This window comes from Peromyscus maniculatus, chromosome 2 (assembly GCF_049852395.1).
Source record: "Peromyscus maniculatus bairdii isolate BWxNUB_F1_BW_parent chromosome 2, HU_Pman_BW_mat_3.1, whole genome shotgun sequence".
NCBI lineage: Eukaryota > Metazoa > Chordata > Mammalia > Rodentia > Cricetidae > Peromyscus > Peromyscus maniculatus.
This window is the reverse complement of record NC_134853.1, coordinates 135,952,472-135,979,867: the sequence shown is the minus strand read 5'-3', so window position 1 is coordinate 135,979,867 and position 27,396 is coordinate 135,952,472. Positions and strand designations below refer to the sequence as shown.

General features: G+C 43.5%; 1 protein-coding gene across 1 annotated transcript in view; it reads right to left on the bottom strand.

The window, feature by feature from the left end:
• The window catches only part of Zswim5 (zinc finger SWIM-type containing 5), a 115,145-nt gene that overhangs the window by 7,386 nt on the left and 80,363 nt on the right, over nucleotides 1-27,396 (bottom strand). The window contains exons 3-11 of the mRNA XM_076564859.1: nucleotides 25,516-25,664; nucleotides 21,404-21,554; nucleotides 18,360-18,539; nucleotides 10,180-10,356; nucleotides 7,698-7,844; nucleotides 7,089-7,226; nucleotides 4,185-4,445; nucleotides 3,671-3,806; nucleotides 2,536-2,693 (exon numbers count right to left, since the gene is read on the bottom strand). Of these exons, the coding sequence (XP_076420974.1) occupies nucleotides 2,536-2,693; nucleotides 3,671-3,806; nucleotides 4,185-4,445; nucleotides 7,089-7,226; nucleotides 7,698-7,844; nucleotides 10,180-10,356; nucleotides 18,360-18,539; nucleotides 21,404-21,554; nucleotides 25,516-25,664 (1,497 nt within the window). The remainder of the gene's footprint in view (nucleotides 1-2,535; nucleotides 2,694-3,670; nucleotides 3,807-4,184; nucleotides 4,446-7,088; nucleotides 7,227-7,697; nucleotides 7,845-10,179; nucleotides 10,357-18,359; nucleotides 18,540-21,403; nucleotides 21,555-25,515; nucleotides 25,665-27,396) is intronic.

Here is a 27,396-nt window from a genome sequence, read left to right as displayed (position 1 = left end):
ATTTTGGACTCAATTCCTGGAGAGAAAACCTGCTACATTCACTTCACATAACTACACTTGAGTTTGCCAGGTTCTCCCAAAATCCATCCATGGCAGGTACTTGAGATGAGTATCAGGTTTTTTAAAAAGCCAAAATAAAATGATATTGAGCAGAATCCAAGTAATACCTACTTCCAATCACATAGTACTTGAGTAATTCACCTAGTGTCTAGGTGATATATGTAAGAATGTACACTGGGTTGGAAACACAATTATACAATCAAGATTGTACTTGATCTGAGGGCCTTTGACCTTGAAGATATTAACACTTTCTGTGCCAGACTGGGACAGCTCTCCCTGTCTTAGAGTTCTGCAGTTACCACCACAATATTAAACTGATAGTTACAAAATAAATCTTATTTGGCCACAACTTTAGATGGCTTGGGAAACAAACTTCCATGCTGCAGATCCACCATTTCTCTGAGTTTATCTTCCAAAACATCCACAGAGGGGAAGTTCACGGGCCTGGAGAGCCGGCTTGTCAGTTAAGAGCACCTGCAGCTCTAGCATGAGGCCCCGAGTCTGCACGCAGCGCTCACTCAGGCACCTTGCAGAGCTTGTCACGATAGCTTCCTGGAATGTGATGCCTGTTCTGGCCTTCAAGGGCATTCCCACCAAAGATATTTTAAATTAAAAATAAAAAAATACATGTTAAAATAAATGCCCAGTTTCCTGGTACAAAGCCCTCAGGTCCATGGCAGCTGGTTTTTGTCATAGCTCCTTGTCTAGAGGCTCTCTTCACTCCTCTTTGGGGCCAACCCGCAGAGCTAACAGGACTGCATGAGCTCACAGGGGTCAGTCACTCTGGACTCTCCCTTTAGACCAAGTGGATCTGACTCTGTCTGGAGAGTTATAGTTCTATCTTAGTCTTCCTTACATCTTCCAACGGTCCTGGAGCTGAGAGATCACGACAATGATCTCCATTTTATAGATTTTGAAACTGACGCTGGAAAAAACAAACTGACTTTATTAGCTGGAAGAGTACATTTAGAAGTTAACTTAAGGCCGGGCGGTGGTGACACATGCCTTTAATCCCAGCACTCAGATTGCAGAGCCAGGCGGATCTCTGTGAGTTCGAGGCCAGCCTGGTCTACAGCACAAGATCCAGGACAGGCACCAAAACTACACAGAGAAACCCTGTCTCAAAAAAAAAAAAAAAAAAAGTTAACTTAAAAACCATTTGAGGGGCTGGAGAGATGATGGCCCAGAGGAGCTGAAGAGATGGCTCAGAGGTTAAGGATGCTGGCTGTTCTTCCAGAGCAACCACATGGTGGCTCATAACCACCTAATAATGAGATCAGGTGCCCTCTTCTGGCCTGTAGGCATACATGCAGGCAGAACTTTGTATAAATAATAAATAAATATTTTTTAAAAGATTTATTTATTTATTATGTATACAGAAGAGAGCACCAGATCTCATTACAGATGGTTGTGAGCCACCATGTGGTTGCTGGGAATTGAACTCAGGACCTTTGGAAGAGCAGTCGGTGCTCTTAACCTCTGAGCCATCTCTCCAGCCCTAAATAAATATTTTTTAAAAAAATCACTTGATTCTGAAGCCAGGCATGGTGGTGCACACCTTTAGTCCTAGCACTTGAGGAGTAGAGACAGGTAGATATCTGTGAGTTTGAGACCAGCCTGGTCTATGTAGTGAGTTCAAGGACAGCCAGGGCTATTAGAGAGAATTGTTTTGAAAAAACAAAAATATGCTAGGTGATGGTGGCACATGCCTTTAATCCTAGCATTAGGGAGGCAGTAGCAGTTGGATCTCTGTGAGTTCAAGGCCAGCCTGGTCTACAGAGTGAGTTCCATGACAGCCAGGGCTACACAGAGAAACCCTGTCTTGAAAAAAACAAATAAAATAATAATAAACAAACAAAAATCATTTGATTATGGTGCTGGAGAAATGGGTTTTGGTTAAGAGAGCATAGAATATTGTTCTTGCAGGGGACCCGAGTTCAGTTCCCAAATACCCATGTCAGGAGGCTTACAACCACCTATAACTCCAGCTCTGAGATCAGAAACTTCTGACCTCATTGGACACTGGCACTCATGTACACAGAATATGAAAATTTTTTAAAAAAATTTAAAAATCATTTGATTCTATATATTCAGGGTTTCACGAGGGCAAAATTTTAGTCTGGACCCAGATGTTCTTTCTTTCTTTCTTTCTTTTTTTTTTTTTTATTTATATACACATACAATGTTCTGCCTGAACGTATGCTTGCAGGCCAGAAGAGGGCACCAGATCTCATTACAGATGGTTGTGAGCCACCAAGTGGTTGCTGGGAATTGAACCCAGGTCCTCTGGAAGAGCAGTCAGTGCTCTTAACCACTGAGCCATCTCTCCAGCCCTCAGGTGTTCTTTCTAATAAGTAGTCAGCACGAGGATCTCCATTGCTCTTGTCGACACAGAACACATGGCTTCTCTCTTCCAGAAGACTGAGTGGGTGGGCATGATGGGGATGCTGGAGTCTAATGTCTCCCTGTACTCACCTTTGGCGGCAGTCAGCATGGCAGAGGCCAGTTCACACTGCTGTGATTCCAAATGTCCAAGTGTGAACCAGCGAGGGTAACGGCTGGGCACCACAGACACCACGTGATGAGAGTGGGAAGTGTCGCCTGCAGAAGATGAGTTTTCTAGAACAGGTAACCTAGAAGACCCAGGAAGCGCCATCAGCTTCATTTAGGTTCTGGCCATTGTGAGCCCCTTTAGGGAAGCTTGCTTTTTGCTGGGGAGGAATTGGTCAGGGAGAGACAGGCTGAGAGCTTTGAAGGGTTTTAAACCTACAGTATATATCAGACGGGTGCCTGGGCACTTGGAAACTTCAAGCTGAATAGACCCCACTATAAGAGATTTGACTGGCACGTAGAGTGCACAGGATTATCTTGAAGAACATAAGTAACACATACCAAGGGGCTGGAGAGATGGCGCAGCGGTTAGGAACACTGGCTGCTCTTCTAAAGGACCCAGGTTCAATTCCCAGGACCCATATGGCAGCTCACAACTGTAAGTAACTCTAATTCTAGGGGACTCAATGCACATAAAAATTAAAATGAGAAAAAAAAAAACCTATTAAAAAAAAAAAAAGAAACACATACCAGAGAATTTCATTTTAGCTAAGGAGTTCTCTCAGTCTTATGGCCTAACTAAAGTTCTTCCCCTGTGTGGTCTGCTACATTTCAGAGATCTATACTCATAAACCAAGGACCCTATTCTAACTTGAAAACAAGATTCTCATAGAGCATTGTTTCTTGGGGTATACATATTTATCTCTGCTTCTCTCACACGCCTCTGGAGACCTGTACCTGGACCCATGACTGAATAGAGTAATGGAAGGATATAAATCCCTTCTCAGGTTGCCCAAGTGGCTCCCAAACAGAGAAGCACCATACCCATTATACCTCAGGGGCCTGTTCAGACAACCTATCATGAGCATGGCGAGGGGGCAACTACTTCATTAATAAAGAATCCCAGATCCTAAATCCTACGGAAATACCTACGCTGCTGTAAGGGGGGCTTGGTGTCGGGAAACAGACGAGAGGAAAGGGGAGTAGGATAAGCGGAGAGAGAGGGCACTGAGGACGCCTGCCTTGGTGGAGACAGACAGACTGGACACGGGCTACCCACCTCATGGCTCGCAAGGCTAACTTGTAGGCCAGGTCCGGGTCGTGTGGCAGCAGAGCTGAGAACAGGTACTTGGCGAAGGTGTGCATAGGAACACTCTCCCGGTGGACAACTTCTCCTAGACCGCTGAAGGGGCCTCCTGGGGGAGGAGACGAGCCAGCCAACTATTATTGACTTGTTCATTTGTTTTTGGTTGTTCAAGACAGGGTTTCTCTGTGTAGCCCTGGCGGTCCTGGAACTCACTCTGTAGACCAGGCTGGCCTCAAACTCAGAGATCCACCTGCTTCTGCCTCCTGAGTGCTGGGATTAAAGGTGTGCGCCAGTTTATTTATTTATTTTTGTATGCTTAGTACAGCCTAGACTCAGGAGCTCAGGGACCTACCTGAGTTTGTTTGCTAAACAAAGGAACCTCCATTACTCTTTAATGTCATAATATCTGCATGACTGTGCTATGTGAGAGAAGGGGGCCCAGGAGCCCAGCCAGAGGTTTTGTTACTGTAGCCCCCTTTCTTCTTACCTTCCAGCAGCAGGATGCACTGTTTCCTTAATGTCTGTACTAGCTCGTCATCCAGCTGCAGTTCCTGGAGTTGGCTTAGGAGTTGCTCCTCATTACGGCACACCTTGTCCTGGGCATAGAGGCCTTCAGGCATTACCCTCTGTTGACCCATGCCCATCAGAGCAACTTCCAGGGCCAACGACAGGTACGACTCATTGCTGTTTGGGCAGCCTGAAGCCACAGGTACGTGCTGGTACACAGGTAGTCTGCTTTCATTCATATCTGAGGACAACAGGCATACCAGGTTCTTAGGACAGGTCTAATGGTTCTTCTGTGCCTCTACCTGTCCCACTTTGGGATATCAGTTGCTTAATATTTATTACAAAGCTAATTCAGAACCTCAAGGCAGTAGGAAAAATACACTGGAAAAAGACTGTAAGAATCACAAAGATTCCTACAGAACACAAAAATTGGCTAGGCCAGTCAGGGAACCATAAAGTCTTATCTTTTGCCAGTGCATTATATAATCTCGTAATTGTTTTTGTGTCTGTTTCTGTTACCTCAGTGTGAGCATCTTAAAGGAGTGAGACCATCTCACTGTTCTATGTTTCTCTAGGGCCTGATACCAGAAGAGCACTGTATGCCAGCGGTAAACGAACCAAGTGCAACTTCGGGTTTTCCAGCTATAAATGTCATTGTGGGGGCTGGAGAGATGGCTCAGAGGTTAAGAGCACTGACAGCTCTTCCAGAGGTCCTGAGTTCAATTCCCAGCAACCACATGGCGTCTCACAACCACCTGTAATGAGATCTGGTGCGTAGACATGCATGCAAGCAGAACACTGCATACATAATAAATCTTAAAAAAACAAAAACAAACAAAAAAAATGTCATTGTGTAGAGGAAGGTGACTAAAGATGTGGACTCCCTATGCAGGAGATCAGACGGACAATCAGGGCCTTCCCTAATTTGGCTTGGGTTAATTCTTATATCTCTACCCAGAGACACACTTGACTCCATCTAGTTTTAACTTTTACTTTGGTAACACTTGCATCTTCTTTATTATGATTTTATATGCTCCACTCAGAATTTCAGGAAGCAAGCCTTGGTTTAAGAGCCAGTGTTTTAGTTGGGTATGATGGCATATGCCTGAGAAGCCTCTAGCTTCTCAGGATACTGTGGTGAGAGGATGGCTTGAGTGCATGAGTTCAAAACCAGCATGGGGGAATAAAAAGGAGTATATGGGAGCGTTTGGAGGGAAGAATGGGAAGGGAGAAATGATATAATTATAATCTCAAAAACAAAGCAAATAAACAAAAATGATCCTGATCCCCCCCCCCTTTTCTACTAAGGAGCTTTGGAAGACAAGTAAGTAGCAGGTAATGCTAGGATCATACGAAGATCAGTCATAATTTCTCCTTGCAAGCAGCTGATAGTGTGGTAAGAGATATTTGTAGACACTGTAATGCAGTGGACTAATACTAAAGTAAATGCAAAAATTAAACACAGTGATAGCACAAAGGAAAGAAGAAGCAATTGTGTATCTAGCCTAGCTATTGTGATAGAGTTAGGCTATCCTTCTCCACATTTGGAAAATTGGTACAAAGCTACCATGAGGGAGAGTGTTAAAAGAAAACCAGAGAGTATTTCCAGGTAGCTAGTTAGATGTTAGCAGGCTTAAAGGTCACTGGGGACCAAGTCCTTCATAATCAGCAGCTATAAAGGGAGGGTGTGAAACGTCAGCATTTTGATCACTAGTCAAAAGAACTGGATCTGTGGCTGGAGAGATGGCCCAGCAGTTAAGCGCTTTTACTGTTTTCCTGAGGAGGTGGCTTCAGATCCTAGCACCCCTGTCAAGTGCTTGTACACTAGCTTCAATCTGATGCCTCTTTAATAAAGAAATCGGAGGTAGGAGGGGTGATCTGAGTCTTATCTCTGGCCCTGGGTAGGGAAATGACATTTTATTTTGCAGGAGAAAAATTACTATATAGCTGTAGGCTTTCTTGCAAATTTTAAAGAGTTATCATTGCCTTCTTTAACACCGGGATAGGAAGGTGCCCTCAAGAAGATGTCTGTTACAGCAGTTTTAGAAGTGGTATAAAGCCTACCTAAAACTGTAGGCCTCTTTAGTCAATGGTCACTCTCTGAGGGTGTTCTGCTGTACAATGGCCTGTTAGCCACTATCCACTCTCCCTTTGAGAGTGTACCACTTTACTTGTGATACAGTCCAATGATCTTCCACACTACACTCTATGTGTCTTGTCTAATTTTTTTTTTTAATTTGTTTGCTTTTGAGACAGCGTCTCACTCACTAGGTACCCTTGCCTGGCCTGGAACTTGCTATGTGTAGACAGCTTTAGCCTCAAACTCAGAGACCCTCCTGCCTTTGCTTCCTGAGTTCTGGGATTAAAGGCGTGCATCATTGCGCTCAGTCCTATCTAATTCTCTCAACAGAGATCACAAGGATTGGGGCACCAAGGGGGAACTAGAGCAAGATCCTGCAAATGGTATTATATGAGCGGGGTCTTACACTGTGTGGTCCAGGTTTCTGTTGCAATCTTCTTGCTTCAGTGGTCTGATCTAGTATACCTGTTTTGTTTTGTTTTTTTAAATGAGATGGTCCAGGCTACCTCTGAAACTCTGGGCTCAAATGATCTTCCTGTGTTAGCCTCGTGAGTAGCTGTGGCTACAGGTGGGCACTGCCATGAACAGCTTGAGACACACACTCTTGCTGGATGGTCTATCCCATTTCAGGACTGCTCTGAACTTTTAGCCTCTGACTCCTGAAATTCCTCTAACCCTTCTTATTCCCCAAAGAAGCTAGTAAGGTAAAGCAGGAAAGCAGGACATGCATTGCCAGACCACAGAGTTTAGCAGAGAGAAAGCTGCCATGGGCATTCCTGGCTTGTCTCAGGCTGACCCCTGTACCTGACATTTCCATGTAGCTGTCATCATTCAGGCGGCAGGCCTCGGTCAAAGTGAGAAACAGGCAGCCAATGGGATCCAGGGGATGGCCCACCCAGCCCTCCAGGTTTGTGATTGTTGTGGTTCCTCTCTGCAACAATTCTGGAAATAAGCAGGTTCCAAGTTTTAGACAGATAGAGACGGGAATTGTGCTTTTCTTCTGATTTGTTTCCTAATCAGTATCATTCAGGCCTTGACGGGAAAGTCAAAGAAAAGCTCCCCTTATTATCATGTCTTTGTTTGATTGGCCTGATCACAAGCTCACCAGCCAGCTCTAATGTAGACTGTCTGCTGGCAGTGCATATATGGAGACAGCTTTACAGTTTCAAATGCATCTTCTCAGGGTCTTAATGGGTCTTCCACCTGCCCTGTGAAAGGCAGACATCATTGTTCCTATTTTACAAACAACAAAGCTGAGATTCACAGGAATAGCATACCCACTCAGCAGGTAGAATTACTTGGAATCCTCAAGCCTGTGGTCCTGAATGAAAATTAGGTTCTGGGTCTTCTTATCTCCTGAGGATCCTTACTGCCTCAGACCCCAAGATGTTAGAGGATTCCTAACCACTATACCTTTCTTCTGGTGTTTGTAGATCTCTAGCTGCCGCTGCTGCTGTAACCTCAGAGTATTAATGATGGCCACCGTGAGTCTGAGAGCCTCTTTTGGATACCCATGAGATCGCAGTGCATCAACACGAGCGCAGGCTGTAGGCACATGCTCTGCCAGGCAGGAAGAAAATTATTTGGTTGAGTTCAAAGTTCAAGCACAGGCTGTAGGCACATGCTCTTCCAGGCAGGAAGAAAAGATTTTGCTTGAGTTCAAATCAGGAAAGTCCATGTCTGACAGACAAAGGGAGTCTGTGTTCAGTCCAGTTTCTCAGATTCAACTTAATAGTGCTTTATAACAGGGACTGTATCTTTATCTTCAAGAATATAAAATTTATATATGTGGCTAGAGATAGCCTAGAAAGGTAGAACACAGAGATCTGCTGGCTTCTGCCTCCTGAGTGTGCCACCATGCCAATAACTATCAACTTCTTTGTTTTCTTTTCTTTTCTGGAGTCAAGGTTCCTCTGTGTGGCCCTGGCTGTACTGTAACTCACTCTGTAGACCAGGCTGGCCTTGAACCCAGAGATCTACCCACCTCTGCTTCCCAAGTGCTGGGATTAAAGGTATGCACCATCATGTCCAGCATTATTAACTTCTTAAAATAAGGGAGTGATCTTAACAAGCCTTTCATTTTACTTTATCATTTCCACTAGAGGCAAAATTAAAAATTATAGAAATAACTGGGACTGGGAAGTGGAAGCAGGAAGATCACTGGGCTTTTTGGCTAGACAGTCTAGCTGAGGTTTAGGGACAGACTCTCTCAAAATATAAGGTAGAAAGAGATTAAGGAAGATACCTGCTGTCTACTTCTGTCATTTACATGCACATCCACACGTCTGAATGTATAAACATAAGCACATACACATATAAAATAATGCAGAAGATTTAAAGATATAAATAAGCAAAATACAAAATAAAAATAACTTCTCTTTACAATTTCATGTATATTTATCCAGATTTTTCAATTTTTAAACCAAATTTGGGATGTTATAATTATTGTTTTGCAACTTAATAGTAATTGTAAATACTTTTCCATGGCATTAAATATGCTTGTATAACATTCAAAATAAATACATGTCATTCCATTGACTATGTTCATCTACTGGCTAATCAAATTGGACATTGAAGTAGTTCCCAATTCCCATCTGTACATCATTTATTTCTGTGCTATAATGAACCCCTTAGCCTGCTTGCTTTACTTAATTAGTTAATTACCTGAGTTTTTGGAAATAGTCTCACTGTGTAACCGTAGCTGGTCTAGAACTTGCTACATAGACCATACTGGCATTGAACTCACAGATATCCACCTGCCTCTGCCTCCCAGATTCTGAGGTTAAGGTATGTATCACCACACCAGGCTTCTAAGCTGTATTTTAGAATGAGTGTTCTCTAATAAAGTTAAGGACAAACTGACTGTAAGTCAGAAGACTGTTGCAGAAGTTTAAACTAGATGAAGCAGTTCTATCTTGTTATAAAGGATGCTAGGAAGATGAGACAGAGAAAAGGACGACAGCCTGGTGATGACCACAGACTGCAGCCTCCTTACTAGCACAGGGTAGCTAGTTTCAGACACAGCGTTATTTCTATTTGTGTGTGCTCATGTGTGTGCACATATGTGCTCATACGTGTGGAGTCCAGAGGACAACCTTGGGCATTACTCCTGAGACATTATCTACCTCTTAAAAATTTTTACATGTTATTTATTATTACTGTGTGTCTATGAGCGTGAGTGCAGGCATGTGTATGCCACAGACTGCAGGTGGAGATCAAAGGACAAATTTCAGGAGTGGGTTCTCTCCTTCCACTATAGGTTCCAGCAGTCAAACTCAGGTCACCCAGCTTGTGCAGCAAACATTTTTACCCACAAAGCCGTTTTGCTGGCTCTTTTTCTTTTTTTTAAAGACAGGGTCTCTCACTGGCCTGTAACTAGCCACTCACACTAGGCTAGGCTGGCTAGCAAGCTCCAGGGATCTGCTGTCTCTGCCTCCCCAGTCCTGGGATTGTAAGAACATACTATCATGCCTGGATTATTTTACGTGGGCTCAAACTCTGGTGCTTTCTGACCAAGCTACTGCCTCAGTCCCTGTAGTGCTTTTCAATCAAAACAGATAAGTTCAGAGCAGAATATAAAGTTGCTTAGTAACAGAGGACTAAAAGTGTGTGAACTGATGTCTAGGGGCTTCGTATCAACTGCTTTGTCTTCTTCCTAAAGCTTAGGGAAAGGATACAGATTTCCACCTGAGATTGCTATACCTCAGTTAAGCACACATACAAATGAAGCTGGCCTCAAATAAATGACCCAGGTTGGTAGCAAACACTCCAACAGAGCTATACAGACTCTAAGTTGTAGCTAGTGTTGCTGGGACCTATACTGCTGGCTCACGTGGGCCGGGTACAGGTAGGGCTGGGCCCTGAAATTCTTGGAGCACAAGAGGGCTAGACTTACCAAGCCACAGTGGCTGGCCGTGGGAATTGAAGAGCAGGCGCTCATTCTCCCGCTGGCAGGCAGGAGCTGCATAGATGTCACTGCTGATTATTCGCTGTAGGTGGCTGTCCTGCCAGTGTAGCTCACGGCCTTCAATGGCTCTAGTGAAGACTGTTCGTCTTGGTCTGGATAACGAGTCTGGGGGAGGAAAAAGAAAGGCTGAATAATCTGAAGCTCTAACACCCCGTCTTCTTTAGGTGGGAGGCTGGCCAGAAGAGCAGTCTGGACATTCCGTCTGGGTACTCATGCTGTCTCCTTAAGTAAGCCTTACACCTACATCTTCTATAAAAAATAATAATAATAAAAAAAAAACCGTATACAGAGGTCTATGGATTCCCTCCTCTTTGAACAGCCCTCTACTGGATCCAGAGCCACAAGAAACTTGAAGAGACATTTGTGCTCTGCGACTCAACCGTTAGGATAGAACCTGTTTTCCACAGCAGTCAGTCAGAGAAAGAAAGAAGCACCTAGAGAATACCCTAACTAATCATAACTTGTTTCATTTGTTGCGTGACCCTCATCATACCAAGGGCTTCTGTGATATTCATATCAGAAGCTGAAAAAACTACTCAGGAGCTCAACACAGGAAGCTCACAAGTTTGAGGCTAGCTTGGGTGATATAATACTCTGTTTTAACAAACAAACAAAACCCCTGCCTCAGGTCCCCTAAAAATCAAACACAAATAAAATTTACACATAAAAATAATAAAGGTTGAGAAAGATGCAAAGCAGTCTGCATTTGGGGACCCTTGTCACTGCGCTGTCAGTGTGTGGTTGGTTCTCCACAAGGAAAGCTGATGCTGACAAAACCTTCTGATTGAAAGCTAACCATGCCACCTCCCTTCCAGAAGAGGGCTACGGGGAAATCAACACTACAGAGTAAGCTCAAATCTAACAGTCTCTGTGTCTGTATGTGTTTGTCTGTATCCCTCCTAGTTTATATTCTCTTCTAAGAATACTGAGTCTGCCCCAAAGCTAACCTGTTCTCAACACAACTTCTGTACTTTGCTTGTTTCATCTTGTCCACGCTCATAGTGCAGTAGTTCCCACACTCTGCAAATGAGTAACGGAGGCCCAGAGAGTTAAAGTCCCCTGAGTGTGTGTGTGTGTGTGTGTGTGTGTGTGTGTGTGTGTGTGTGTGTAGTGTGGCGGGGGCAGCCTGGCTCTTTATTCTGGAATTCAAATGTTCACTGCCTAGATCTTTTGCTCAGCCATTTCAGTCTTTGCTATTCTCCCACATAGATTAGTTGTATCTTCTCAAATAGACTGTAAACTCTTCCATAAGCTCAACTATTTTGGGGTGTGTGTGGGAAGGCCAAGAAAGGGTTTAAACTTGCTATGTAGCCAAGGTTAGCCATGAATTTGATCCTCCTGCCTCTATCGCCCCCTGCTTCTACCTCCTAAGTGCAGGGATTATAGGCATGCCTGACTTTACAAACTTTACAAATAAAAGTTTGTTTCTTTGTTGTTTAATGTGTGTGTGTGTGTGTGTGTGTGTGTGTGTGTGTGCTTGAGTGTATGCGCATCACACATTTAGATCAGCAAAGGGCATCAGACTCCCTGAAACTGGAGACGTAAGCAGTTGTGAGCCGCCTAGCGTGGTGGCTGGGAACTGAACCCAGGTCCTCTGTCAGAGCAGCAAGTGCTCTTACTTGCTGAGCCTTCTCTCCATCCCATAAACTAAATTAAAAAAAAAAATGGAACATGAGTGAACAACATGAAAGATCAAAACACTAATAAACATGAAATAATAAGTTTATCCAATATGCTTTAAGAAAAAACCCCATAAGCTATAATTCAATTGCTACTTTGCCTGATTAATGATAGCTGAAAATATTTGGGGTCAAAAATTGAACTACATGACACTTTCAGAGAAACCCAAATTAGATGCGTGTGTTATGATATGACGGCTCACCTTGGTTGTCAACTTGACTAGTTCTGAAATCAACTAAAACCCAAGCAGTTGGACACACCTGTGAGGGATTGTTTTTTGATTGGATTACTGAGTTGGGAAGACCCACTTTAACTCTGGGCCAAACTTCCTGGTGGCAGCCCACATAAAGGACATAGGAGAAGAAAGCTCGCTATCCTGCCTGCTTGTCCTCACTCTCCATGGCAACTTCATCTATCCTGCTGCCGAGGCACTCCTTCATTGGTATTAGAACCTACTTCTTCAGACTCCAAGACTGAAGACCAGCTAAGACAATCCAGTCTAGGGGACTTAGAGCTTGGGCAGCTCACAACTGTCTGTAACTCTAATTTCAGGGCCCTGATACTCTCTGTTTCCACAGATACTACATTCACATGCACAAATGCACACACAAATGCAGTTAATTTGTAATAATAAATTATTTATTAATAATAAAATGTATTGAATTAATAGGTTTGCTTTAATCTAATGTTTCAGAGCACACATGACTCATCTACTTGAGGTGCTGGACAAAAGAGAAAGCATTAGGAAAGAGTACACAGTCTTCTATTGGCTAGAGTCTTTCACCCTGACTGAGTATTTGCTCTGGTCTGCTCAGCACACAGTGGGGACAGCTCTCATTGCTTTGCAATTCATTGAATCATCTAATACTTCATACACAGCAGATATTGTTATAGGCAGGATTGGTAAAGACTGTTTCTATTAACCTTTACATTGAAATGGGGAGAGAGTTAAATATACAGTATATCAGACATATACATTTATAAATACTATGAAGAAAACTAAAGCAGAGTTAGGGAGAAAGGCAAGATGATATTAGGTTAAGGTTATTGTTTCATATAGACTGGTCTCTAATAAAACAACATTTGAGAGGCTGAGGATGTAGCTCAGTTGGTGGAATGCTTGCCTAGCACCACATGAAACACTAGCATTGTGGTGTACGCCTGTAACCTTAGCAATTGGGAGGTGGAAGAGGAGGGGTCAGACATTCAAGGCCACTCTTGGCTGCACAAAGATGCTAGGTCAGCCTGGGATATACAAACCCACCTAAAAATCAAAACAAAAGCTGGTGTGGTAGCACATACCAGCCTGGACTACACAGTGAATTCCAGGCCAGCTAAGCATACAGCAAGACCTTGTCTCAAAAAGACAAACAACTCCCCCAGAAAACAAAAACCCAAAACTAAAACAAGCCCTGCAAAAGATAATTTTTGAACAGCTTTGTGAGGTGGTATATGCCTACAGTCCCAGCCACTGAAGGAGATCACTTGAGCCAGGAATGCAGTAAGACTCTGACTCAGGGGGGAGAAGGGGAGGGGGAGGAGAGAGCACTTGAATGCCGGGATCTGTAGGAACTAAGAGGCAAGCCATAGTGACAATTAAGAGAACATTCCAGGTGGAAGAATAGCAAACACTGAGTCCTGAGGTAGGAATGTATTTGGGGAACGTTTGAAAACAGCAAGGAGGCCAGACTAGTTGGATGGAATGAGCAAACAGTTTATCAGAGATAATGGTAGGAGGTCCAAGTAATAAACAGTAGAGATGATAAGTACTTGGATTCTAGTTATGTTCTGAAGTAAAGGCAAATAAGACTTGCCCATTGTCTTAGTTAGGGTTTTATTGCTGTGAAGAGACACCATGACCTTGGCAAGTCTTTTTTTTTTTCTTCCCGAGACAGAGTTTCTCTGTGTGGTTTTGGTGCCTGTCCTGGAACTCGCTCTGTACACCAGGCTGGCCTCGAACTCACAGAGATCCACCCGCCTCTGCCTCCTGAGTGCTGGATTAAAGGTGTGCGCCACCACTGCCCAGCTCCATGGCAAGTCTTATAAAGGAAAACATTTAACTGGACCTGGCTTACAGTTTCACAGGTTTAGTCCATTAGCCTCATGACAGGAACATAGTGACATGCAGGCTGACATGGTGTTGGAGAAAGAGCTAAGAGTTCTACATCTTGATCCACAGGCAGCAGAGAGAGACTATGTCCTGGGTATAGTCTGAGCATAAGAGACACACTTCCTCCAACAAGGCCACACCTCCTAATGTGCCACTCTCTATGGGCCAAATATTCAATCACATGAATCTATGGGGGCCATATCTATTCAAACCACCACACCTACAAGTAAGATGTGGGTGAGAGAGAAAAGAAAAATCAAGAATGAGTCCAAACTGAGCAATGGTGGTACACACCTGTAATTCTAGTACTTGGGAGGCAGAGACAGGATTAGCAAGCTTGTGGACAGCCTGCACCTGCCTATCTAAAAAAACAAAAACAAACAAACAAAGAAAAAAAGAACAAGAAAAAAGGAAAGGAAGCAGAAGAGAGTAAGATACAAGCAGGAGCCTCGAAAGTAAATAAATATGCAAGACTAGGGCTAAGAGGAAAAGTCTGAGCAGGAGACACACACTTGGGAATGAACAGATATTTATTAAAATAATGCATTCACAAAGGCAGAAGAGGAGGAGGATGGTCTAACAACAGTGTAGGCACTTAGAGCATGTGGAAGTTGGAGAGTCGGGGAGGAGACAGTAAGGGGGCGATGGAGTGGTAATGAGAACTCACAGAGAGTAACTGGCAATCACATGACAAGGATGTTTCAAGCAGTAAATGATCAATGTTGAACACTGCTAAAAGGTCAGACATCAGTTAAGATTACAACTGAGAATCAACCATCCAATCTGGCCACAGATGATATTAGTGACCAGTACAGAGCTGTCTCAGTACAGGTCGGGTTGAAGACCTGACTATGTTGGGGAATTATTTTAAGGTGTGTTACTTTTGTTGATGTTGCATTTGTTTAACTCTGAAGCTGTTACTGTGCCTGTGTAAAACACCTGATGGTCTAATAAAGAACTGGCCAATAGCAAGGCAGGAGAGAGGATAGGTGGGGCTGGCAGGCAGAGAGAATATATAGAGGGAGAAAGCTGGAAAGAGGGAGAAGAAAAAGGATCTAGCAGCCAGAGAAGGAGGAGGACATCAGGGGCCAGCCACCCAGCTACACAACCAGCAATGGAGTAAGAGTAAGATTTACAGACGTACGCGAACGGGAAAAGTCCAGAGGCAAAAGGTAGACAGGAAAATTTAAGTTAAAAGAAGCTGGCTAGAAATTAAGCCAAGATAAGGCTGGGCATTATAATTAAGAATAAGCCTCTGTGTGTGATTTATGTGGGAGCTGGGTGGCAGCTCCCCAAAAGAGTAAAATACCAAAAACAACATGACTAGGATGTACTCAAAGGAGAATCAGAGAGCAGAAGTGAATATGTATGATTTTTGGCATATATGGTAAATATGAGTCTTTCAAATAATTTTTCTTTTAATTTAAAAAATATTTGTTTGAGGCCAGCCTGGTCTACAGAGCAAGATCCAGGACAGGCTCCAAAGCTACACGGAGAAACCCTGTCTCGAAAAACCAAACAACAACAAAATTTTTTTTTTTTTTTTTTTTTTTTTTTTGGCCAGGCAGTGGTGGCACATGCCTTTAGTCCCAGGACTCAGGAGGCAGAAGCAGGTGGATCTCTGTGAGTTCAGAGGCCAGCCTGGTCTACAGAGTGAGATCCAGGACAGCCAGAGCTGTTATATAGAGAAACTTTGTCTCAAAAAAACAAAGAAACTCTTTTAAAAAATAATTTTGAGGTAGGGTCTAGCTTATGTAGTCTAACCTGGCCTTGAATTCATGATCCTCTGCTCCCACCTCTTGGGTGCTGAGATTATAAGCACGTACCCTATACTCAGCTCTGAATTACTTTTCTTAATTCTTATAGCCCAGAGAAAGGCAGCCAGAAAGGTATGTGGAGTCCCAAGAGTGTTTTTGCTTTGCTTTGTTTAAGGGCAAGTGACACACAGTGGGCTTGTATTTTATAACTCGTAGGAATAATTCATGGAGTAGGGAAACATCTGGATGCAGAAGAGATAGAAGATAATCACTAAAGCAGTATCTTAGATAAAAGGAATAAGATCTAGGGAATAAGAGAAGAGTTTGGTCCAGGTTGTGGTAGTTCACTAATCCCAGCTCTCAGGAGGCAGAGGCAGGTGAATCTCTGTGAGGTCAAGGACAGCCTGGTCTACAGAGTGAGTTCCAGGAAAGGTGCAAAGCTACACAGAGAAACCCTGTCTCAAAAAACTGAGAGAGAGGAGGGAAAGAAAGAAGGGAGGGAGGGAGGAGGGAAGGAAGGAAGAGACAGAGAGAGAAAGAAAGAGAACTTTTTGGACTTTGAAATACAAACACAAAGGGGTAGAATAGATAGACAGAGACAAGACAGTAAGTAACTCTGACCTTTTTTTCCACCCGGAGACAGGGTTTCTCTGTGTAGCCTTGGCTGTTCTGGAAACCCCTCTGTAGACCAGGCTGACCTCGAACTCACAGAGATCCACCTGTCTCTGCCTCCCGAGTGCTGGGATTAAAGGTGTGCACCACCACCGCCCAGTTTATTTCTGTATTTTATGTATATGAGTGCTCTATCTGCAGAGGGCATCAAATCCCATAGTTGTGAGCCACCACATGGTTGCTGGGAATTGAACTTAGGACCTCTGGGAAGAGAAGCCAGTGCTGAGTTGTCTATCCAGGCCTCCTATAATGGGATCTTCTCAAACAAAACATAGCAACAATTCAGCAACACCAAAGATTGGGCTGTGTGTGGAAAAGAATAAGGTAACAATAAGAACCAACACAAAATGAGAACTTCTAGAGTGGGGTGTGTGTTTATATATATATTTGATCCTCTATGCCATCTAAAGTCTATATATACTAAAGTGATGACTTCCTGTGTTGTGTAGGCTAGATGAGTACCGGGAATGGATAGCTGAGTGAAGTGACAAAATTATAGTCTCTTCATGGCTCGTTAACTTAGTTATCTTAAGTATACTGGCAACTAATTATGGCACAATAGAAGATGGCCAAACAAAAACAAAGTGACTTATTATTATTTAAGTGATTTCTTTCTCGAGGCTGAAAATGCCGATAGCTATTACTTCAAAAAAAGAAAAAGAACAAGTGTAAGATCAATGTCCAACAAAATGACCTACCAATAAAGACTCGATGAACTAAAGAACAATGGTCAACATCAAAAGGCCTGAGTTAGAAGGAATGACATGGATGTTGATGAATCTGTAGACCAGTGAGTTGCTCAAAAGGCAGAGGGTATGCTATTACTGTACTAGATTTGCCTTACAGTGGAGTAGGAGTCTTGTCAATAACTTGGGGTGATGTATTTTGGTTTTTTTGTTTTGTTTTTTTGGAGACAGGGTTTCTCTGAGTATCCCTGGTAAGAGGACTGAGCAGACACCATAAAAGGCTGCTCAGTCTTCTCTAAGAGATCAGGCCTCAATTTCAGTTTCCTGAGACTGACAAGCAATTTCCGAAAGAGCCCACAAACAAAGGACAATCAGTCTCCAACACCCAACAGCAAGGACAAGGAGGCCTGGTACATGCAGGCCAGGATTGAGCCACAGTCAGCAAGCTCAAGATAATAGCCAAATAAGGACAAAGCCTGGGACTTGTCCAGGCCTGCCCAGAAATGAAAAAGCTGTACCTTTAACCAGCCCCTGACTAGCCCTGGCCAATTAGAACATACTAATATGATTGCCACTTGCTTAAGCAAATCATATCTAAAACGACCTAACTGCTCTAGGACCTCCCCTTGGCTGTGCTTACAAGGAGTCCACATATCCCTCTCAGGACCCTAACAACTGGTTGTCCTGAGATTTACTCTGTAGACCAGGCTGGCCTCAAACTCAGAGATCAGCCTGCCTCTGCCTCGTGAGTGTAGCGAGGGTTTGGTAAGGATACTACACAAAAAGATCTGTCTGCTTGCCTCTACCCTCAGGATGCTGGGAATACAGGACTGAGATACAACACCTGGCCATAGGTTTTGTTTTCTTTTTGGTAGGCTTCTGTCTCTCCTTTAAAGCAGGTTTTCTAGCTATACGAACCCAGAGAATCTGAAGGTTGAGAGGAATCGGGCAGAGAGCACTAGGACTTCCTGCTGGGCACTGTAGACTCCCTTGATGTGGAAAAAGACAGCATCCTCAATGTCAAATGCTTATGCTTACCTAAAATTTAGCATGTTGAGGTGAATTAAAAAAAGCTTTTCTTATTTATGATGATAAATTTGCCATGAAAAAAAAAGAGAAAAAAGAAGGCCGCCTGACCACCATTGTTCTGGTGTTTTGTCCTCTTACCTTCTGAAGTTCTAAACAAAAAGGTACTTGGCTCACCTGGGCTGTGGCTGGCACTCTGGGAAAGTGCATTGGTAATGTTGGGTAGTTCATGCCCATAATTGCCATCTTCCAGAGGACAGATATCCAGGTCATTCCACTTCTGCAGCTGCTGTAGCCAACAGGATTTTTCTTCCAGTTTGCAGTGTGGATTTAAAATTATGCACACCCATAAAGCCCCTGAAAAACAGAGCAGTCCACATTCTTAGTATCTGGAGTAACATGTATGCCTGTGCTTCAGGCCTCAGCACCCAAACAATCCAAATGCCCCCAAAACAAAAAACAACCCATCAGCTTCCTTCTCTTTCATACATGTGGAACGAACACACACACACACACACACACACACACACACACACACACACACACACACACATTATATATAAAAATGAACATAATTGTTAAGATTTTCAGAATTGGCCAAGGGACTAAAGCCTGAGAAACCATAAGCCAAATGAATCTTAGGTTTCCATCTGATCGTGTGACCACAGCAATGTGAAAGTAACTTAACAACAGGTGAATAAGACCTCTTTTCTGTCTGTAGGAGCTGTCTGGTAGGAGAGATGGATAAATGAGCACAATACCATGTGATACAATGTGTTAAATTTAGATGTGTTCAGGACATAGGGCTGAGGAGATCAGTGGTTCAAGTGCTTGCCTTCCAAGTGTAAGGATCCAAGTTCAGATCTCCAGGGCCCACATAAAAGCTGGATGCAGTGGCATGTGCCTGAAATCCAAGTATTGCCATGGTGAGATCCGAGGTGGAGACAGGAGGATCTCCAGAAGCCTGCAGGCTCAGCTAGACTGGCCTGTGTTGTGTGACAAAGTTCCAGACCAATGAGAGACCGTACCTCAAATAAGTGGAAGGTGCTTAAGGACCAACAGGTTGTCCTCTCTCTGACCTCGGCATGTATGTCATATACACTTGTGCATATGTGCACGCACGCATGCACGCATGCATGCACACTCACATACACACAACATATTCAGGGCATAATAGTGAATAGCAAAAGACACTAAAGATAAGGTCAAGGTTGGAAGGGAAGTGCTCATAAAAGTTTCATATTTTGGGTAGTTAGATTTTTGACCTCTAAGTCCCCAATTAGTAAACAGAGAACTTAAAAATACCTATCTTATTGGTATAGTAGGAGAATTACATGAAATAAAATTTGCAAAGGATCTAGTCTAATCTATTATTACAGAACAAATCTTAATTTTTTCGGAGAAAAATGATTTACTTGGATTTTGTAACTGCTGATCAAATTTGTGATCAGCCTTAAAACACTACTTTTTCAGGGTTTTTTTTTTGTCACTGTGGTAGAACATCACCTACGGGTGACCAAATGGGAACTATTTCTTTGAACACGTCACTCTCCTTTCCACAGAAAACAGGTTGTTTTTCAGGATTGGCTATGTGGCTGTGCCAGACACTTTCTCAGTCTCCAGTTAGCAATAAGCAGAAATGAAGTGGTTTCCCCCCATAGGGTCTTGCTAAATTATATTGGTCAGGTTAGTTGGCCTTGAACTCACCTCCCCCTGACTTAATTTCCAAAATTCTAGAATTACAGCTACCATATCCAGTTACATAATGCTTCTTAACTCAGTCATGAATGGGAATTTCACAGCCCTTTTCTAAAAAATATTTTTATTATTTATGCATACATGTATATGTATATGTGCTTGTGGCTGAGGTTAGAGGAATTCCTTTGGAGCTGAAGTTATAGGCAGTTATGAGCTCCTCAACATGGGTGCTGGGAATTGAACTTGGGTCCTTGCAAAAATAATACATGTTCTTAACCACTGAGCCATATGTCTCCAGCCCCAGATTTCATAGCTTCTTAAAGTAAAATAGGATGTTTTTCCCAAATAGAATTTTTTAGATTTATTTATCACATATACAGTGTTCTGCCTGCATGTATCCCTGCACACCAGGAGGGGGCACCAGACCTCATTACAGATGGTTGTGAGCCACCATGTGGTTGCTGGGAATTGAACTCAGGACCTCTGGAAGAACAGCCAGGACTCTTAACCACTGAGCTATCTCTTCAGCCCTAGATAGGTTTTAAAGACCACCTAGCCTCAGTTTCAGACACTAACTGAGGATGAAAGTTTGTCTATATTGCTTCAACTCTTATTTTTAAAAAAATCTAAAATTATATTTGTTTATACTTATTTTTTACTTTTTGAGACAAGGTCTGACCATACAGTCCTGGCTAGCCTGGAACTTTCTATGTAGACCAGGATGGCCTTAGGCTACACAGACCAGCTTGCTTCTGCCTCTTGAGTGCAGGGATTAAAGGGGTGCCACCATGCCTGGCTTCTGCCTCTTGAGTGCAGGGATTAAAGGGGTGCCACCATGCCTGGCTTGCCATGAAGCTCTTCAACAAGTACAGAAAAAGAGAAAGAAGAGCAGCACAGGAGGCCGAAGCCTAAGCACACACAGTAGGAGCTCTCCTCTTCACACGGTAGGCGTGACACCAGAGAGGAGCCTCGGGGCAAGCAACAAAAAGTGAGGCTGGGGGGTTTTGTGGCGGTGGTGGTGGTGGTGGTGGTGGTGGTGGTGGTGGTGGTGGTGGTGGAATTCACTAAGTACTAGGATGATCTTGAAGGCCCGTTTCTCCTTTCTCCGCCTTCCAAGTGCTGAGATTACAGGTGTGTGCTAGCACACCTGCTTGTATGCAGTGCTGACTGAACTTTGGGTTTGGTACGTGCTAGGGAAGCATTCCACTAGCTGAGCTATGTCCCCAGAGCCTGAGCTAAGGATTTAGAAAGCTAGGTTAGTGCCATGCAACTGAAGCTAAGGGAAGAGGTTTTCTTTCAGCAATGGCTTCTGTGGAGGTAACGTGAAATGGAATCTTAACAGGCAAGCACAGTGCTGTAGAAGCAACAAAGTGGGATTAGGACGCTTCTGTTGAACCTAAAATGTTTCAGAGCTAGAATAAGCAAGATCCAGACATGCACCGATGACGACGACGACGACGACGACGACGACGACGACAAATGCTCTCTAAAGTCGTCGGTGACTTATGAGGAATAGGACTTACCCAGCTCATCCCAGAGCTGCCTGCACTTGTCTGTCATGCTTGTTCCTTGCTGCCTCCAGAGTGTGAGGCGGGGATCAGCCATAAATTGCTCAGTTATAAGTGTCAGCATCCTGGCTCCATTGGAATCTCTCATCCGAAGCATCTCTCGAACCTGCCATATAAGGAGGGGCAAGTAATTGGTAACTGCAGAGCACAGAAAAGGAGGAGGTGAAAGATGGAGAACAGGTTGAGAAGATGATGTACTTGTGTAGTGTACTTAAGAGACAGAAAGAAAGCCTCTCAACTCTGTAAGCAAAATTCCTACATGTATCAAGAAAGCCTGTTATATATAATGAGATGCCTCTTTAAACACACTAGGATGGCTGGAATAACATCCTATAACATACTATAAAGACAATAGCAGTATTGGCCTGGATGTAAAGAAATCAGAACCCATGTACTGTTGGTGGGACTATAGAATGAAGCAGCAACCTTGGAGAATTGTTTATGTAGAACTTGCACAAGGATGCTAACTACAACTTTTTTAAAGAGTAGTAAAAAGGTGAAAGCAATCCAAATGTCTACTGACAGACAGAAGCTAAATAAAATGGACTCTTACTTAACCATAAAGATGAACCTTTAAAACAGCAGGTTTAGAAGTGAAAGAAGTCACCCCCCACGTATGTTTTTATTATTTGAAAGTACAGAATAGAGAAAATTATACACACAGAAAGTAGACGAGGTCACTGAGAGCTGGGGGTGAGTAGGTAGGTATGGAGGGGGTAAGAGAGTGTTCGTTTGAGATGAGCTGCCATCTGCTCCAGTTACTCTGCACTGAACCAAACATTACCTTTAGGCTGTGCCTTGCCCTGACTAACTCCATTTGTAAAACAGCAGTTTGGTGAGTAAAGCTGATGCAGAGGAGCTCCACTTCTTGTTCGTGCAAGTAAACAACTACCATCTGCCCAGCACAAGCCAGGGGCATGTGCTGATAGACAATTTACTCATAAAAATATTACTACCATGAACTTATCAAACCAAATCAAGAACACATGAATTGCATACAAACCATATTAAAAAAAAAAAAAAAGAAAAGCAGGCTTTTGAACTTATTGAACACAGACCAACAGATGATGCAATCTCCTTATCTGGGTCATATAAAAGGGGAAACACCCCCTCTACCAAGGAATGGATAAAGAAAATGTGGCACATTTACACAATGGAGTATTACTCAGCTGTTAAAAACAAGTACACCAGGAAAATTTGAAGGCAAATGGATCAAACTAGAAAAAAATCATCCTGAGTAAGGTAACCCAGACTGATAAAGACAAACATGGTATGTACTCACTTATATGTGGTTATTAGCTGTAAAATAAAGGGTAATTATGCTACAATCCACAGACCCAGAGAGGCTAGGTAACAAGGAGAACTCAAGGGTGGGACACACAGATCTCCTGGGAAGGGGAAAGAGAAGAGATTTCATGAGTGGACTGAGGGCAGGTGGGGGTGGGAACATGAGGGATCAGGTTGGGGAGGATATGGAGGGGGACTGTTGAGGGGGATGGGGCATTTTGGGGTTGGCCAGAAGCCTAGTGCAGGGGAATCTCCAAGGAGTCCAGGGGGAGGACCCGAGCTTAGACTCTTAGCAATAGTGGATAAGTAGCCTGAACTGGCCATACTGTGACCAGATTGGTGCCTGGTCCAATTGTCATCAGAGAGGCATCATCCAGCAACTGATGGAGGCAGGACTCACAGCCAAACATTAGGCAGAGTTTGGGAATCCTGGGAAGGAAGAGGAGAAAGGAGTATAGGAACTAGAGTGGTCAAGGACACCATGGGAAGGCTCACACAATCCACTAACCTGGGCTCATGGGGCTCGAAGAGACAGCCAACAACCAGGGAGTCTACATGAGACTGACCTAGGCCCTCTGCATATATGTTACAGTTGTGTAGCTTGGTCCTCTTATGGGACTCCTAACAGCGGGAACAGGGGCTGTCTTTAATTCTTCTTCTGGCTTTTGGGGACCTACTCCTCATACTGGGTCACCTTGCCAGGTGCTTAGTCTTACTGAAACTTGATGTGCTATGTTTTTTGATAGTCATAGGAAACCTGCCTTTTCCTGGATGGAGATGGAAGAGGAGGGGATTGGGGATGGGAGGGGGAAATGGAGGAAAGGGACTGGGAAGGGAGGATGGGGGGAGGCTGCAGCCGGGATGTAAAATAAATAGATGATTAAAAAATAAGTAAATAAAAGGGGCACCTAACAAGGAGGTACAGAACACCCACCAACACATCAGCAGACCAACTGACACTAAGCGATCAGTAGGTGAGTAACTCTCGACTGTCTCCGGGGCTTCCGCTCAGCACGTCCCTCTGCTTGACACTGCCTGCCTACACCGCTGCTCTCCCATCTGGCTCCGCATCTTGAAGCAGCTCTGTATTTGGAACCTGCCCTGCAACTCAGAAAGTTCTGTGACTGGGCCCTCAAGTCACTGTCTTCATGTATGTGTACACGCACACGTGTGTGTGTGTGTGTGTGTGTGTGTGTGTGTGTGTGTGTGTGTGTGTGAGAGAGAGAGAGAGAGAGAGAGAGAGAGACAGAGAGACAGAGAGAGAGACAGAGAGAGAGAGTGAGTGAGTGAGTTAGAGGATGACCTTGGGTGTTGTTCCTCAGGTGCACTTCATCTTTCGTTTGAGACAGTCTCTCATTGGCCTGGAACTCTAAGTAGACTAAGCCCACTAGCCAATGAACTCCAGACTCACCTCCCATTTTACCAGCACTGCAGGGGATTGACTGCAGCTTAGCAATGAACCACCTTCCCATTTCCTTAGGTGGATATTTATCTAACCCCTTGAGTGACTCTCTGCATGTGTCTGCTCTTGACCTCACTGACCTCTGTAGCACAATCTTTTTGTAGCCCACCCCCTCCAAAAAAGCATCTGCTTCTCCTAGCACAAGCACACACACAATCAGATATAACAGTTAGGTAGATGATAGATAAGTAGACAGATGATAGATACAGTGTGTGATGTGTATAAAACTGGGATGATGTATGTGATCTTAGGATTGATATTAGTAGTTAAGGTTGGAATAAAATAAACTGTGAGGAAACCCAGATGGCTTAGCACATAAAGATACTTGGCCCTTCAGCCTGGTGACTGAGTTCAATCTCTGGAGCCCAGGACAAGGGGAAAACAGAACTGATTCCACATAGTCATCCTTTGAGCACTACATTCACGTCATAAGATCCCTCAAAATAAACTTTAAATTAAACCCTGCAATTGTAATGTGAAATCAGGACTAGTTGGTAATTCAAAACCAACAAAACTGACATCACTTGTGAATTATTTTTCCATAAGTTTGATGTCGTGGAAAGACAAATATCTCAGTTTGTTTCTGAAGCAGCTCACTTATGACCAATAGATGAAAAGCATGAAGTTTCTTCCCGGGGTGATGAGAATATTAATTGTAGGGATGGCTATATTCTATCTGTGAATATACCAACCCCCCCCCCCACAAAACATTCCATAAATACCCACTGAACTTGTACATGCTAGGCAAGTATTCTACTGCTGACCTGCATCTTCAGCCACAATTGTAAGGATTATAAGTGTAAACCATACAGTGTATATATATATATATATATATATATATATTACATATAATATACACATACAATATTATATATATATATATATGTGTGTGTGTGTGTGTGTGTGTGTGTGTGTGTGTGTGTGTATTATATCCCAGTAAAAGTGCTAATGAAAAGAGAGAGAAACAAAAACCAATCCAGCCTGCCTGGCATGACTGCCTCAAGTTTCAAAATAGTCTCTTCTGGAACAGTGTTGAAACTAGTCTTTGAAGCTTCCTCAGGCAGTTCTGGGTTCACAGCAGAAAGTTCTCCAGCAGTGTTGGCTCATTTAGAGTGCAGAAGAAAGAACAGACCACCAGAGGGAGGTCGGTAGGCTCCATGACCTAGCCTGATCATGAGGCTCTGCTTATCCTCTCCTGCTAGGTTTTAAGCACTCAGTACAGTTAGGTGAGGTCAGCTAGGTACACCAGAAGGCAGACGTGTGGTAAGCCAGGTTTACTTAATGTTTAAAAGAAAGAACCCCCTTTTTTATTTCTTACCTTGGAAAACATTGAATTGAGCTGCTTTCCAGAGCCATAGTAACCCCCCTGGGAGAGGAAAAGCTTCACTTGTTCCTTCACCTGCTCTTCATCCAAGTGCCAACAGTTCTCATCATCGATGCTGGCCCCAGCTGTGGGGTCAGGGGCGCCTGTGAGGAACGGGAACGGTGTGATCAATGCTCTGGATTCCCATGCCACACACTCTGCCGTGTGGCACACTGTGAGCATACAGATGTGATAGTCAGTGCTTTGGCCACTCTGTGGGACTTCAGAAATGTAAGATGTGTGCCAGTTTCAGGTTCACAGAAGTCACAGTTGTAGCCTTCTAAGGTCTCTGACTACTGAGAAGCCTAGAATGAAATACACACATGCTGTGGGGGTGGGATGGGGTGGGGTGGTGGTGGCACATGCCCTTAGTCCCAGAACTTGGGAGGTAGAGGCAGGTGGATTGGATGCCTGGTCTATAGAGCAAGTTATAAGACAGCTAGGGCTACACAGAGAAACCCTGTCTTGAAAAACCAAAAAAAGGAAAAAAGAAAAGCAATAAAGGCAAAAGAAAGAAAAGAAAGAGAGAGAAATACATGTCTGCTTTTGTTAAATATATATGTGGTCTCTGTCCTTTACTTAATAGCATACCACTATTTTTTTTAAAAAAGATTTTCATTTTATGTGTATGGATGTTTTGTTTGCATGTATGTCTGTGCATCACATGTGTGCAGTGCTTGCAAAGGCCAGAAGAGGGCATCAAATCCTCTGGAACTAGTTACAACTGGTTGTTAGCTGCCGTGGGGATTCTGGGATTCAAACCCTGGTCCTCTGTAAGAGCAACAAGTACTCTTAACTGCCGGGCCATTTCTCGAGGCATGGCATACAACTTTAAAGTCCTTGGAATTTTCAAAGTGGCGTCTTTCTGTGTGCTAATGAGTTGCTGATGACAGTCAAGACAAGCTAGGCAGCTTCAGGATTGGCTCTGCTCACGCAGGCAGAGAGGTGGGACATTTAGTCCCATGTGTCAGTCTCTACTGAGGAGAAATAGAGTCCTGAAGGTTAAATTGCTCACCAATGGCCAGTGATTTAAACAATCATATCTATGCAATGACACTTCCAGAAAAACCTTCCAAATAGTGGGACACGGGGGAGGGTTCTCAAGAGCAGCATACTTGGAGAGGGTACGGAAGCACAGCCTCTTGTAAGATATGCTTTGCCCTGTGTATTTTCTGGTTGTGCCTTTGGTAATGTTATAATGAACCTGCAAATGTAAGTAAAACGTTTCCCTGATTCGGTGATCTGCCCCAGCAAATGACATGAACATCAGGAGAGGAGTGTGGGAACTTTGGTTTATGGTCAGTCAGTCTGCCAGCTAGTTAAAGGCTGTAACAACCTGGGCCATGTGACTTGCATCTGAAGTCGGGCAGAAGTGACAGTCCCGAGACTGAGCTTCAACATGTGGGCCTTTCACCACCTCCAGGTAGTCAGTATCAGAAACGAACTGTATTAGAGGACACGCTGGTGTCTGTTGTGGAACTAGGTGGTTGATGTGCAGAGAAAAAAAATTCCCACACAGTTGGTCACAGAGGCATTCTGTGCTGTATGGTAGGGGAAACTTAGTTTATTTCTCCTCTGTATCTTCAAAATACAGGAATATAAATCAAAACATTCCCCGCCCCCCGAAAGTGATATTTATTATTTTGTTTTGCTCCTCTGTGAAGTTCAAATCTGTATTAATATACATATATTATTTTTAAAACTAAAAATATTTTATTAGAACATAAAACTCTTTTTAGCTGGGCAGAGTGGTACATAATCTCTAATCTTCAGCACTCAGGAGGTAGAAGCAGAGGATCAGGAATTCAAATCCATCTTTGATTACATAGTGAATTT